Genomic DNA, 13,051 nt, shown 5'->3' with positions numbered 1-13,051 from the left:
TTTTTTGGAGGGGAAACTGGGAATGGAGAAATTTACATGTAAATAAAGAAAATATCTTAAAAAAAATTCATAGTTTGAAGTAACAATTATATGTGTGAAATATCATATTGAATCCATTAGTATATTGTATATTCATGCCTTTTGTGGATTTCTCTATCGAATGTAGTATCTGATCTAAATCTATAGTATATATACTTGAATTTATATTTATATGCTTATAGTGAGAACCAAGACCTTATCCATGTGTTCCTCACTAGATTTTTATTTCTAAATTTACTTAGTATATTTATTATTTTCATGTTTCTAGTTATCTGCATTATTTCAAATTTAGAGAAGTATCCCTACATTACTGTGCTCTTATCTGTGAACTCAATGATGACTTTAGTTTTTCGTTTAGTCCTAATTCCTTTCAAGATGATTCAAGTAAAATTAAATCAGATTGTTAACTTTTTTATGAGGCTAGATATCTTTGATAAGTTTATGTAATTTTACTGTTGTTAGTTTTACATTTTTTATATCTTAGCTTTAGCTTGTTTTTGATTTGGAGGTTTTCCACTCAAAACTATATCAATACATTTTATTGAATGAATAAAATGAAATGTAAATGAACAAGAACAACTAGGTATGAAAGTAATAATTTCTGGCTACTCTCTAAGTGTTAAATTCTTTGAAACAAGTTGTGCTCACCTGTACCATCCCTACACTGAATAATTCCACAAGAGTACTTTTAATAATATTAGTATTTCAACCAATAGATAAACATTAAGCAGTTTGTATTGAACTATTTTAGTAGCAAACGCAAACTATTATGTTTTCTGAATTTTTGTGTTCATTTCCATTGTTAACTCATGTCATTGGATCATTTCATAATTTATCAGATTAAATTATTTACTGACATTATTTAATCATATTTCTCTTTGACAGTGTGATTAATGTGTAGTACATTCATCAAAATCATTGTTTTAGCCTCATAAATTTTAATCATAGATGGGTAATGTGAAAAAAGTAATTATTACATATAATGGGTCTTTAGAGAATGAATGGCCAGTTCAATTACATCTTTATTATAAAAAAGAACCTACAACTGAATTTTATTTTATTTTACTTTTACTGTGTTTTTTCAGTATTATGTGAAAAGCCAATAGAAAATGCAATTAACTAATCATTGTTACTCAGCTATGATTCTATATGAATAATGTAAAGTTGCTGAACAATAAATAGAACTGTATATGTCTTTTTGAGTAACATTTAACCAATTATTCATTACTTTTATACATTTCGGAAACCATCAGTATTATAAATCATCTTACTTTAGGGGCTGGAGTAATGGTTCAGGGGTTATGAGTACTTACTTTTTATGTCAGAACCCAGGTTCAATATTCTGCTTCACATGGTAACTAAAAAGCATCTAATAATCCGGGCTTGGGGGAATCTAATACCCTTTGCTGAACTCTGTAGGCACCAGGAACATACATAGTGCCCATACATGCTAGCAAAATCACATACTCATAAAACAAGACAAATAAATTTACAATTTCAAAATAAATTGTTGATTTAAAAAGATAAAGTTGAAAAACATAAAGATAACCTTGTTTAGAGCTCCTAAATTCCTAATGTTAATCAACACCTAAAAGTGTAAGCAGGTCTTAAGATTAATTGTATTTCCAATGCAATAACTGGAAATTATAAAATATTCTAGTCAAAGAGACTTCAAAAAAGGTAAAGGTATAAAAGAAAAAATTAAAATTCATAAAAGTAAAAATTAAATAACTGATTTCTAATTGAGATTAAGGTTTGTTCCACAGGAGGGAAATCACAGCAGGTATTGCCGAGCAGTGTGAGATCCTGGAAATGATGTCTCTTGGTGGTGAAGTCATACTTGTGTTTTGTTTAAGGGATGTAATATGCCTATAAAATAGCCTTCTGAACATCTGTGTTTAAACCCAGAGAATGTCATTGCTCTTGTTCTTAATTGTGATGGGAAATTTCCTTTTTGCAAGAAAAGGGGCATTTTATTTAAAACTAGTCAGTGTACCAAAGACTAATGTGTGCTTCGGAGGGACTGTGGCCTAATGTTCCACCACAGATAGAAGAAAATAATCAGACAACTATATTTCCTCTGAGGCTCAGCACAGTTGACCTAACATGGGACAAATAGAAATATTCCCTCTGAGAAGAAAGGAGAAAGGAGACTCATCTAATTCATAAAAGGTAACCAAGAGAGCTTAGGAATCAATGAAACTGCCTGTATGTTGTTCAGGGATGAAGTTTTTGTTAGTCAGCATCCATGCTGGGTGAGCTTTTTAGTAGTTGCATAAAAGTGACCCACATTTCTGGAAGTAACCCGTCATCCATGCTCCTTTATGTATCTCCATTAACTTCCCTGGTTCACCATGGCGAGGCTTGGCTCTTTTGGTTTACCCTGGGTTCTCTATCAGGAAAAAAGACTTTTTATTTCATTTCCCCATGGAAAGTCATGCAACAAGCATGTCCTCACTCCTGAATGAGAATGCTAATCTTTAACTTTTTGGAAGCATTCAGACCCCCTTCCTGTGTTCTTCCACAAGTAGTCATTCTTTGTTTTTGTTTGAGATGGGGTCACACTATTATCCAAGGTGGTCTCAAATGTGTTGGCTTTAGCAAACTTCCCAGTCAGCCTCTTGAGAGCAATCTCCGCCTACAGATGTGCGTTATAACACCAAACCCAAATTTAAAGATAGCCACAGTTATCCAGTATTTGTTAATTGACTAATGTAATTTGCTCCTTTATACTTACTGCATTCGATACATGTTAGGAACTAAGTCTACTAAGCGGCTGAGTTATGACTTAGATTCAGCCTTAAACCTCTTGGCGCCATTTACCCATTGCATAGTCTTTAAGTTGTTATGTTTATTCAGGTTGTAACTGGAGGAAAAAATGAAATAAAAAGGAAAAGGGAGGACATGAGTACTCCTAGGCATGGTGGAGTTTATTGTAAACAAAAGGGAGAACATATCCACAGACAGGGTCATCTAGGAGATTCCAGAATGGACATGATCAGCCTGAGCTGGAACATGTGGCTAGAGGGGAAGTGGAGGGAAAAGGGGAGACAGAGGAGACATGTGCCACAACCAAGATGGCAAAGGCACAGAAGGGTGGGGAACCAAAATGGTTGGGTTATATAGGGAAGAATGCCAATCGTCAGAGTTGGAGGGGTCCGGAGAGGGAGTGAGGGATGCCTGGAGAACCAGGTGGCCAGGGCCACTTTTGTATAGGCACCTCAACCATTTATTCCTGCTGTCATTGTTAAGTTTCAAATTCAGTATACTGTCTTGAGTCAGAGATGCTTCTGACCTATACTACACTGTTTTCTAATTATTTTTGTTTGTTTTTTTTCTAATTCTTAAAATACATGTTTATATTTTTGTTGGCCATGTTCCACATGTAAGCCATAGCATGTATATAGGGGTCAGAGTCCAAATTGTGGGAGTCAGGAAATCAGGTCTCTCCTAACCTATGTCCAGCTCCTGTTCAGGGGCTTCCACTCCCAAACTGTCCCTGGAGTTGGGTCAGGCTGAGCCAGTCTCTGTTGTCTAGATTCCACCCACCAAAGACTGCAAAGATAACTCTGTCAGTATTGAACTCACGTCATTAGGCTTAGTGGAAAGTGTCTGCTGAGTCATGCCGACAGTCCTGTGTGGTTGGTTCTCCTTCAATTCTTCTTTTGGTTGGTTGCCTGTGGTCTCTTGTCTAATAACACAAAATTTAAATAAATTGTTTCCATTCATGTTCACATATACTCATTCTATGGTTGCATGTCACAAAAAACAATCAAACAAACAAACCAAAATCCACACATGCACACACATATACCTTACACACACACACACACACACACACACACACACACACACACACACACACACACAGACAAATCATAAGTGGACACAATATATACAAAATGTTTTCTCTCTAGATGTTTCTCTTTGGTTTGAAGTTTTAAATGTAATTATCATTAAAATCACTTCAACGTCTTGGACTGTGCCTCAGCTGGAATCCTAAACAGCGAGTTCTCTTGTTGATACTTAAACAAATGTGAACATTGCTTCAAGGGGAACATCTCTTTGTTTCCTGTTAAATTTTATTCATTATCTTCAGGGACTTACTTTATTTCACCACTGACTGATTGTTGAAGTAACACACAGCAAAACAAAAACCCAGAAGCCACAAGCAGCTCAGTGGGGCATGAATGTTTTCAAATCCATCCACAAAGCAGAAGGGCTCTAGAGGAAGAGCAGCTCCAGAAGAGGCTCTGGAGAAGCATCTGGGCTTTGGATGACCACCCTTGGTGAATCACACCAAAGGAGGCAGCCTCCACAAGTGAACTGAGCTGCAGACACCCCCAGAAGCTTCTCAGACTGCAGTTTGCTTATGGGGCTGCAACTTGAGACATCTGGCAGTGTATCTGACACTCCATTTATTCTTTGGATAACAAAAAGCAAAAGAGGCGGGAGGAAATCAGCACCCTGGTAGCAGCTGGCAGGAGTTTTTGAAGAAACTGCTGAATATTCAAAATCTTCTGATGAGATTTGTATGGTTGAAGAACAGGAACCTGAAGTGAAACGCTTCCAAACGAATGGAGAGAAAACTGCAAAGACTGGCCAGGAAGCTGCCGTTGCTTTTGTTTCTATTTTTGCAATTTCTCAATCAGCTTGTAACTAAAAATATACTCTGTTGTTTTTGTTAAAGAAATTGTCAAAAATTTTCAAGGATGTCAATTTCTTCAGAGTGTCAATGAAGTTGACACCATAATTAAAGGCTATATCAAACACATCTGACAACATGAGAGATGAAATGGCTCAGAGAGTAAAGGTGATTGCCACTTAGATAATACAAATTTGACAGCCTGAGTTCAATGTCTGTTACCTGGGTAAGGTGGAGGGAGAGAACCGCTCCCTTCTGTCTTCTACTCATGTGACATGGAATGTGTACTTCTATTACATGATGATGATGATGATGATGTTATTTAAAAATATTAAGTTGGCAATTATCAAAATACAAGAGATTACCACTGTGAATTGTGCTGAATGTTGGATCCAAGTTTTCATGTTTTGTTTTAATTTTTTTTCGGATAGTAATATATCCTGATTATAGTTTCTCCCCCCTCTACTCCTCCCAGTACCACTCCACTTCCCCTCTCACTCTTATCTACTCCCCTTTTGACTGTCACTAGGAAGTAACAGACTTCTAAGAAATAACAAAATATAATAAAACAATATAGAAAGATTAAAACAAAAGAAATCACTTCAAAGTTGGACAAGGCAAACCGACGGAAGAAAAAGAACCCAACAGAAGGCTCCAGAACCAGAGACCCATCTGTTCACATACTCAGAAGTTCCATAAAGACAGTAAACTGAAAGTTATATAGATATAGAAGACCTGGTGCAGACCAGTGTTGGTTCTGTGCTTGCTGTTTCATTCTCTGAGTTCATATGAGTTTTGTTCAGTTGATGTGGAAGGCATTGTTCCCTTGGTATCCTCCATCTCCTCTGGCTCTTAAACTCTTTTCTTTTCTTTTTAAAAAGTTTTTTATAGTTTCTTTGTGAGTTTCACACCATGCACCCTAATCCCACTCATGGTCCCCTCCCCTCATAACCACTCTTGCAACCTCCCCCCAAACAACAGAGAAAATAAATCTGGAAATAAATGTGGAAGCTGAGGTGTGTCACAATGTGTCACAGTGTGCCCCACAGTACACCCTTTTATCCACACTTCTTTGCTTGCAAATGTTCATTCCAATGACTCAGTGGTTCAGTACAAGGCCCCCATCTTTCGTTAATATATTAATACTATAACCTCACTGGGACTCATCTCAGATATCCTGTTGTTGCCCTGTGTCATGTCATGGAGATCCTGTTGTTTTAGATTTATAGGACTAGTCTCTTTGTGTACTCTAACAGTTCATTTATGTGGCAGTTGAATGGTAGTGAAGGGTAGCGAGGAATAGATGGTAAATCCACCAGGGACCTTGGGGGTGTTCTGCTTTCTGCTGCCACTTGAGGTCATGTCTCATTCTGTGTCACCACCAAAGACCATACAGATATCCCTTGTCTGAGCTGCTGACTGGGGACATCTTGATATCTGATGCCTGTGCTGAAATGGCCCCACGCTTCATTCAGGCATTGTAAGAGCGATAGACCCAGGGAAATGGAAGTGAGAAAGCTGACTGAATCCCTATCCAGCTGCAATACTCAGAAGAGCAGTCCCCCCCACACATTGCTTGAGTTTCAGAAGTACTGGCCCTGTGGATACAAACATAGAAGATCTGTCATGACCATTCATCTCCTGTGTGGTGGTATGGATGAGGGAGAGTTATTTTCCCCCAACTCCCTCATCCCCTGCTGCAGAGGGAGACCTGGCTTTGGGGTCTTAAGAGCTGGAGAGCTGACCCTACCCCTTACCCCCTGCAGCACTGAAGAGAGTAGACACTGTACCTCACATGGACAAAACACTAGAGTTGACTTTGGTGGCAGGGGGACAGGAGATCTGGTCTTGAGGATTTGAGTATGGGTGAGACAGATGCATCATTTGTCAGCCATGTGGTGATGTGGGAGAGGGAGAGATATACCCACTCTTTTGACTTTTGCCAACTAAGATGGGCAGAAGAGATGTCTCTGAGGTCATAGGGAAGGAGACCTGTCTATGTCCCTCATCTGCTTCAGAACTTGTGGGACCTGGGCAGCACAGTAGGCCTGTTATTAGTTGTGGGGGTTGCAGGAGTGCTAGGCCTTCCTCTTGCCTTTGAGGTAGTTGTGTGGATGAAGGAGAGACATTTTCTTCTTTTCATTTATTCCTCACCATCTCTGGTAGTCTGTAGTCACAAGGATGGAAGAACTGACCATGTCTCACATCAGCTACAACACTTGGGAGAGTGAGGCCTGCACTTTACCTGAGCTGCAGGTTAGAGGTGGCCCTGTTTGTGGTGGGTTGCTGGTGAACCAGCCTTGAGGATATGAAAATGGAGAGCCAGAGGACTGATGTGCTCAGACACCTCTCTGATTCAGTTTGGGAATAAGTGAATAAGTCCACTTCAACATCTACCATATCCATGTACTGATCTTACACCCTTAACACCTCATCTTCCACAGGGTCCTCTGAGCTCTGAGGGAAGGGATTTGATGAAAATATCCCACTTTGAACTGTGTGTTCCACAGACATTTTCCCATTACATAATGTAATGTCTGCAAGGGATCTCTGTTTTTGTTTCTATCTTCTGCAGAAAGAAGGTTCTTTGATAATGAATCAATGAGGCATTGATTTGTGAATATATCAGAATGTCATTCAGAATAGTTTTATTGTTCCATTTTTTGAGGCCACTATTATTTGGTTTTATTCAATATCTCTGGGTGTGTAGTCCTATTTTTTCGTTTTCTCTTTTTGTGGACTGCAGAGTAACTTCACATACAAAAGAAAATAGAACATGGGGTGAAGGTTCTAAGCAGGTACCAAATCAATCTCTCCATGTATAATGAGTTGTGCATGTGTTATCTATGTCAAAGGGAACTAGCTGTCAGTTCATAGAGAGCAACATTATCTTCCCAACAGTCTGGTTTGGGAATTTTCATGGAAATCAATTGAATGTAACCCAGTAGTGGTACTGAAAACTTCACTTGGTAACAAGAGATGTGAAGTTGAAACTCTGTCTTCATTATTATTTGAAGTCTTCCTTAGGATCATTTTCATACATTTTAGACATTTCCACTATACTACATACCACTCCTCAAATATCACTCAATCCTAGCTGCCTCTTTGCACATTCTCTTCCTCAACCCGACCGTCTCTTTACTCCCTACCTGATTTTCATTCCCTCCCCAATCCTGATCTGCCTATAAAATCTATTCTATTTCCTCTGTCAGAGAGATCCATGTGTCTCCCTTGTTTTTTCTGGTTCTATGGATTATAGGTTAGTTATCATTTATTTAATGGCTAATGGCCACATATAAGTGAATACATACCATATTTCTCTTTCTGAGTCTGGGTTGCCTCACTCAGGATAATTCTTTTTTATTTTACCCATTTTTCTATCAGCTTCATGATGTCATTTTTTTTAACAGCTGGGTAATAATCCATTGTATAAATGTGCCATGTTTTCTTTATTTATTTTATGTTGAGGAGCACCTAGGTTGTTTCAAATTACTTATTATCAATAGAGAATAAATGAGCATGGTTGACTATAAACTTTTGTTTATGTGGTTCTTATTACCTACAAAATTCTTAAACTTAAGTGCATGTTTTGGGGGTGTATATTTATACATGTGTATGTTTTGTGCAGTATATGTGCAAATATATGTGGTATATGTGCACATGTATATGGTATATCTGCACATGTGTATGTATCTATATATTTGTGTGCATAAATGTGGTGTTTTGGTAGATAGCATGCATGTGTGTGATACATGTTCACATGAATGTGCAGTTGCATGTGCTCATACAGCACTAAGCCTATTACTCTCTATCTTATTGCTTTGAACCTGGAGCTATACTATCAGGCAGCATGCCTCAGCTTTACATAGTGAGTCTTAACTACATAAACTTATTCTTCATGTATCTATTTTCTATTGTTGCTCATGTCTAAATTTAATGTCAGATAACATCTACACAAAGTGTTAACAAATCCAGGAACTGAGTTGTAAATGTCCAAGATGCACATTACATTACTGAATAAATACATTATAAGCACTTGCTGGTTTTGTGTGTCAACTTGACACAGGCTGGAATTATCACAGAGAAGGGAGCTTCAGTTGGGGAAGTGCCTCCATGAGACCCAGTTGTGGAGCATTTTCTCGATTAGTGATCAAGGGGGTAGGACCCCTTGTGGGTCCTGTCATCCCTGGGCTGGAAGTCTTGGGTTGTATAAGAGAGCAGACTGAGCAAGCCAGGAGAAGCAAGACAGTAAGAAACATCTCTCCATGGCCTCTACATCAGCTCCTGCTTCCTGACCTGCTTGAGTTCCAGTCCTGACTTCCTCTGGTGATCAACAGCAATGTGGAAGTAAGCTGAATAAACCCTTTCCTCCCCAACTTGCTTCTTGGTCATGCTGTTTGTGCAGGAATAGAAACCCTGACTAAGACAGTAACTATTCATTGATATAATTATTTCTTAAAAGCTTATCTGCTGGAGTTGTCTCAGCAGTTACAAATACTTGTTGCTCTTGCAAGCAGCCTGGATTTGGTTCTTAGCACCTGCATAGTGGCTCACAATCACCTTCATCTTCAATTCCAGAAAATCTGACATCTTTTTCTTATCGGCAAAGGCACAGAAACGAATCCAGGCATAACTCTTACACTAAAAGAATAAAAATTTTAAAAGATCATTTGTGAAACATAATCTGCTTCCCCAGGTTGGACATGCACAGAATTCAAATATTGTACACTTCTAGATACCTAGTGATGAGCATAGTACATAGCATCATGTGTATAAAGCATTTATTGGAGAAATGAAGAAGATAGACTGAAGTTGACTGGGTGGCATGAAGTGCATTTAAAGTAGTGTTGACCTCAGTGCAATACTTCCCAACAGAAATTGACTAAATTTCCTATGTAGAAAACTGGCTTTTCTCATAATATGACAAAAATGAATCTAATAAACACTTCAAGCCAGAGCAGGGCTCCTTGTGACTCTTCCTAATTTCATCTGCTACTCACACTGACTACCTCATTTCCACTGTTCTTTTTTCCTCCCTGATCTATCATCATGCTGAGATTTCTCCATTTTTATTTTTAACTTTTTGGTTTATATTTGGAAAATGCAGTCATCTTCATCACATGCTACCTGTAGCAAGGCCAGAGGAGACTGTATGTGATATCAGAGAGCATTCACAGAAAAGAGCCTGGATCTGCATCTGAGTACCTACCCCTTAGCATAGCTCAGGTTCTTGAAAATAATTTAGTTTGCTTTCTGCTCTCTGTTTAAGAATGATCTCATTCCTCAGATTTTATCACAGAGACTCATATCAGAGGTTCAAAGTCAATTAAAAATTCTCTATGACCATGCTTAATTTCTAAAACACATGCTTAAAATAGTATGCGATAGTATCTTGGGAGCCAAGTGGTTTATATATCTTACTCTCTGATAAATGGTTATTAGCGCAGAAGTCTAGAATACAAGAAGAACAACCCACATTCCACAAGGAACTCAAAAAGAAGGAAGACCAAAAAAAAAAAAAAGTGCAGAGATAAATTCTGCAAGCATCAGTTTATATATTTTACATGATAAGAACACAAGTGTTACCCAATTGGCTAAGAGGTAACTTCTAGAACATTCCAGTGATTCCAACTGAAAAGTTTTTTTTTTTTAAAGTGAATTTAAAAAGCTCATCCCAGCTAATGAGGCAATGTAATGTCTGTATTCAGGGAGATTATGGAAAAATTCATACTTCCTAAACATATGCCCAGGGTCTAAGACCTATTGGAGGTTTGGAGGTCAGATAAAGAATCAGCAAAAGATCCTTGATTTCTACCACTCTTGTCCTGAATGCACATAGGGTATCTTAGCAGGACTGCAAGGTGAAGGTTGATATGTCCTCAGAAAGATGTTGTATTTAAATGGAATATTAAATTTTTTACTTTGGGAGTGTATTTTAATTAATGTTTTCTAAAAAGTTAATGTATACATTTTAAGGTAATGAATTAACATATATTATTGAAAGTATTTTTTCTTATTATAAACAATAATAATAAAACTTGAATTTGAGGATTGACATGACATAGGCACCATAAAGGAGTACTGGAAAAAAATAAACTTTTTTTAGAAAACAGATAAAAATTAATAGAAGAATTAAATATTTTAGAATATATGAAGTAATGAAGAGATAACAGTTGCAGTGGTATATGCTATAAATTTCTGAATTCATATACAAAACAACAATATTCTCATAAATAAAAACCATAAGTAAATTTTATAAAAACTCTCAAAAAATCAAAAGCCAGGAAAAATTGCTAAAAACATTAATCAAAAAAATAAAAGAACTTATGAATGCACTTATTGTAAACATAAACAGTCAATCCTGTAGGAAGACCCTAAACCACCTTAAGATCATAATATATTTGAGCAATTGAAAGCTATGCCTTGTTTGTGAATAAATTATCTCAATATAAGAAGGTTAATTATATTATGGAAATTAAATGTGATCCTAACAAAAATGTCACCTATGCTGAAAATATAAATTCTAAATTTTATCTTAAAATGATACAATGAAATAATAAGGCAGACATTAAGACACAAGTTAAAACAGGAAACACTGTTTTTCAGATAAAAGTGAATATCTATAATTGTCAAGATTTGGAATCACTCAAAATGTACTTGAGAAACTGAATGTGTAGTACTGAGATAATAAGATAATGAGATATTATTCTGTATTTTTACACACCATAAAGCACATAACAAAAGCTTGATTGAACAGTGCAGTCAAGTGCAGAAAGTAGTTACATACAACAGACTACAGTCTAAGACGAAGACCACAATACCATGAAAAGAGCATAACTATAAAAACACTAAAAGGACCAGTATTCATCACTGGTTAGTAATAGCAGAACACAAAACATTTTTGTTTAAGGAACGTTTAATTCTACATTATGAAATACATGATGTTTTTAGAAATACACAAAATGCACAACACTAAGAGTGAATCTTAATACAGAGTGTGAAATCTGAATGATAATGATGCCTCAGTGCAAGTTCCTAATTTGTATCAAATGGACCATACAGATGGGAATGTTGATAATATAATGAGCTGAGTTAGGACTCAGGGAGGAGAAAATTAAAATCTCTGACTTTCTACTAGATGTTGCTGTGAAGTTAAGTTGATCTAAAAGTAAGGTCTGTTGGAAAGTATATTTTCAATTTCTTATGATCAGAACAGCATGCTATATCTAGATGAATGTATTAATAGGTTGCAAAGACTACAGAGTTCAAAGAAGACAGTACAAAGAATAATTTGATGTATCTTGGATTTCATTAGTTGAGTGTTGAAATATGAGGAGAGGCCCTTGGTCCTTTGAAAATTCTGTGCCCCAGTGTAGGGGAATGCCAGGGACAATAAGTGGGAGAGGGTGGGGTGACAAGCATGGGGAGGGGGGAGGCAACAGGGGTTTGTTTTTGTTGGTTTTGTTTGTTTGTTTGTTTGTTTGTTGGAGGGGAAACTGTGAAAGGAGAAATCATTCGACATATAAATAAAGAAAATATCTAATAAAAAATATCCCAAAACACACACACACACACACACACACACACACAAAAGGACATATAACATTGAAAATCGTGGAAATTCAAAAAAATCATCAGATCCTACTACAAAAGGATCTGAAGTGGGCAGCATTGTCTGGTCCCCTATTTTAGTGGGATTGCTTAAAATTTCTCTCCATTTAATTTGATGTTGGCTATTGGTTTGCTGAATGTTACTTTTAATATATTTAAGTATGTGCCTTGCATTTCTTATCTTTTGAAGAGTTTTAACATGAAGGTATGTTGAATTTTGTCAAAGACCTTTTCAGCATCTAATGGGATGATCATGTGGGCTTTTTTAAAATTTGTTTATATAGTAGATTGTGTTCATAGATTTCCACATACTGAACCATCCCTGCATCCCTAGGATGAAGACTATATGATCTTAGTGAATGATTGTTTTGACATGTTCTTGGATTTGTTTTGCAAGAATTTTATTGAGTATTTTTGCATCAATATTCATAAAGAAAATTGGTCTGAAGTTCTCTTTCATTGTTGGGTCTTTGTGTGGTTGAGGTATCAGCATAATTTTGGCTACATAGAAAGAATTAGGTAGTGTTCCTTTTGTTCCTATTTTGTGGAATAGTTTGAGAACTATTGGTTTTATGTCAGGCTGTTTCTGGGTGTAGGAGGGGTCTGGATTGCCTGCTCTGTGATCCTGACTGTGATAGATCTCCTGGGAGTCAAGCTGACTCTGGGTGTGGGAAGGGTGGGCTGTGCTGGAGCCAAAATCTCTTTTGAGGGAGGCTCAGTTGTGAACCTGAAAGAAGATTGGTCTCTGGTAGCACT

General features: G+C 37.0%; 1 protein-coding gene across 1 annotated transcript in view; it reads right to left on the bottom strand.

Annotated features, from left to right (window-relative positions):
• The window catches only part of LOC116088942 (tubulin alpha chain-like), a 166,111-nt gene that overhangs the window by 140,820 nt on the left and 12,240 nt on the right, over positions 1–13,051 (bottom strand). Inside the window, exons 2-3 of the mRNA XM_031368751.1 lie at positions 9,183–9,325; positions 3,628–3,730 (exon numbers count right to left, since the gene is read on the bottom strand). Coding sequence (XP_031224611.1) covers positions 3,628–3,730; positions 9,183–9,325 — 246 coding nt within the window. The remainder of the gene's footprint in view (positions 1–3,627; positions 3,731–9,182; positions 9,326–13,051) is intronic.

This window comes from Mastomys coucha, unplaced genomic scaffold (assembly GCF_008632895.1).
Source record: "Mastomys coucha isolate ucsf_1 unplaced genomic scaffold, UCSF_Mcou_1 pScaffold14, whole genome shotgun sequence".
NCBI classification, from domain to species: domain Eukaryota; kingdom Metazoa; phylum Chordata; class Mammalia; order Rodentia; family Muridae; genus Mastomys; species Mastomys coucha.
This window is presented reverse-complemented; position numbering and strand designations above follow the sequence as displayed.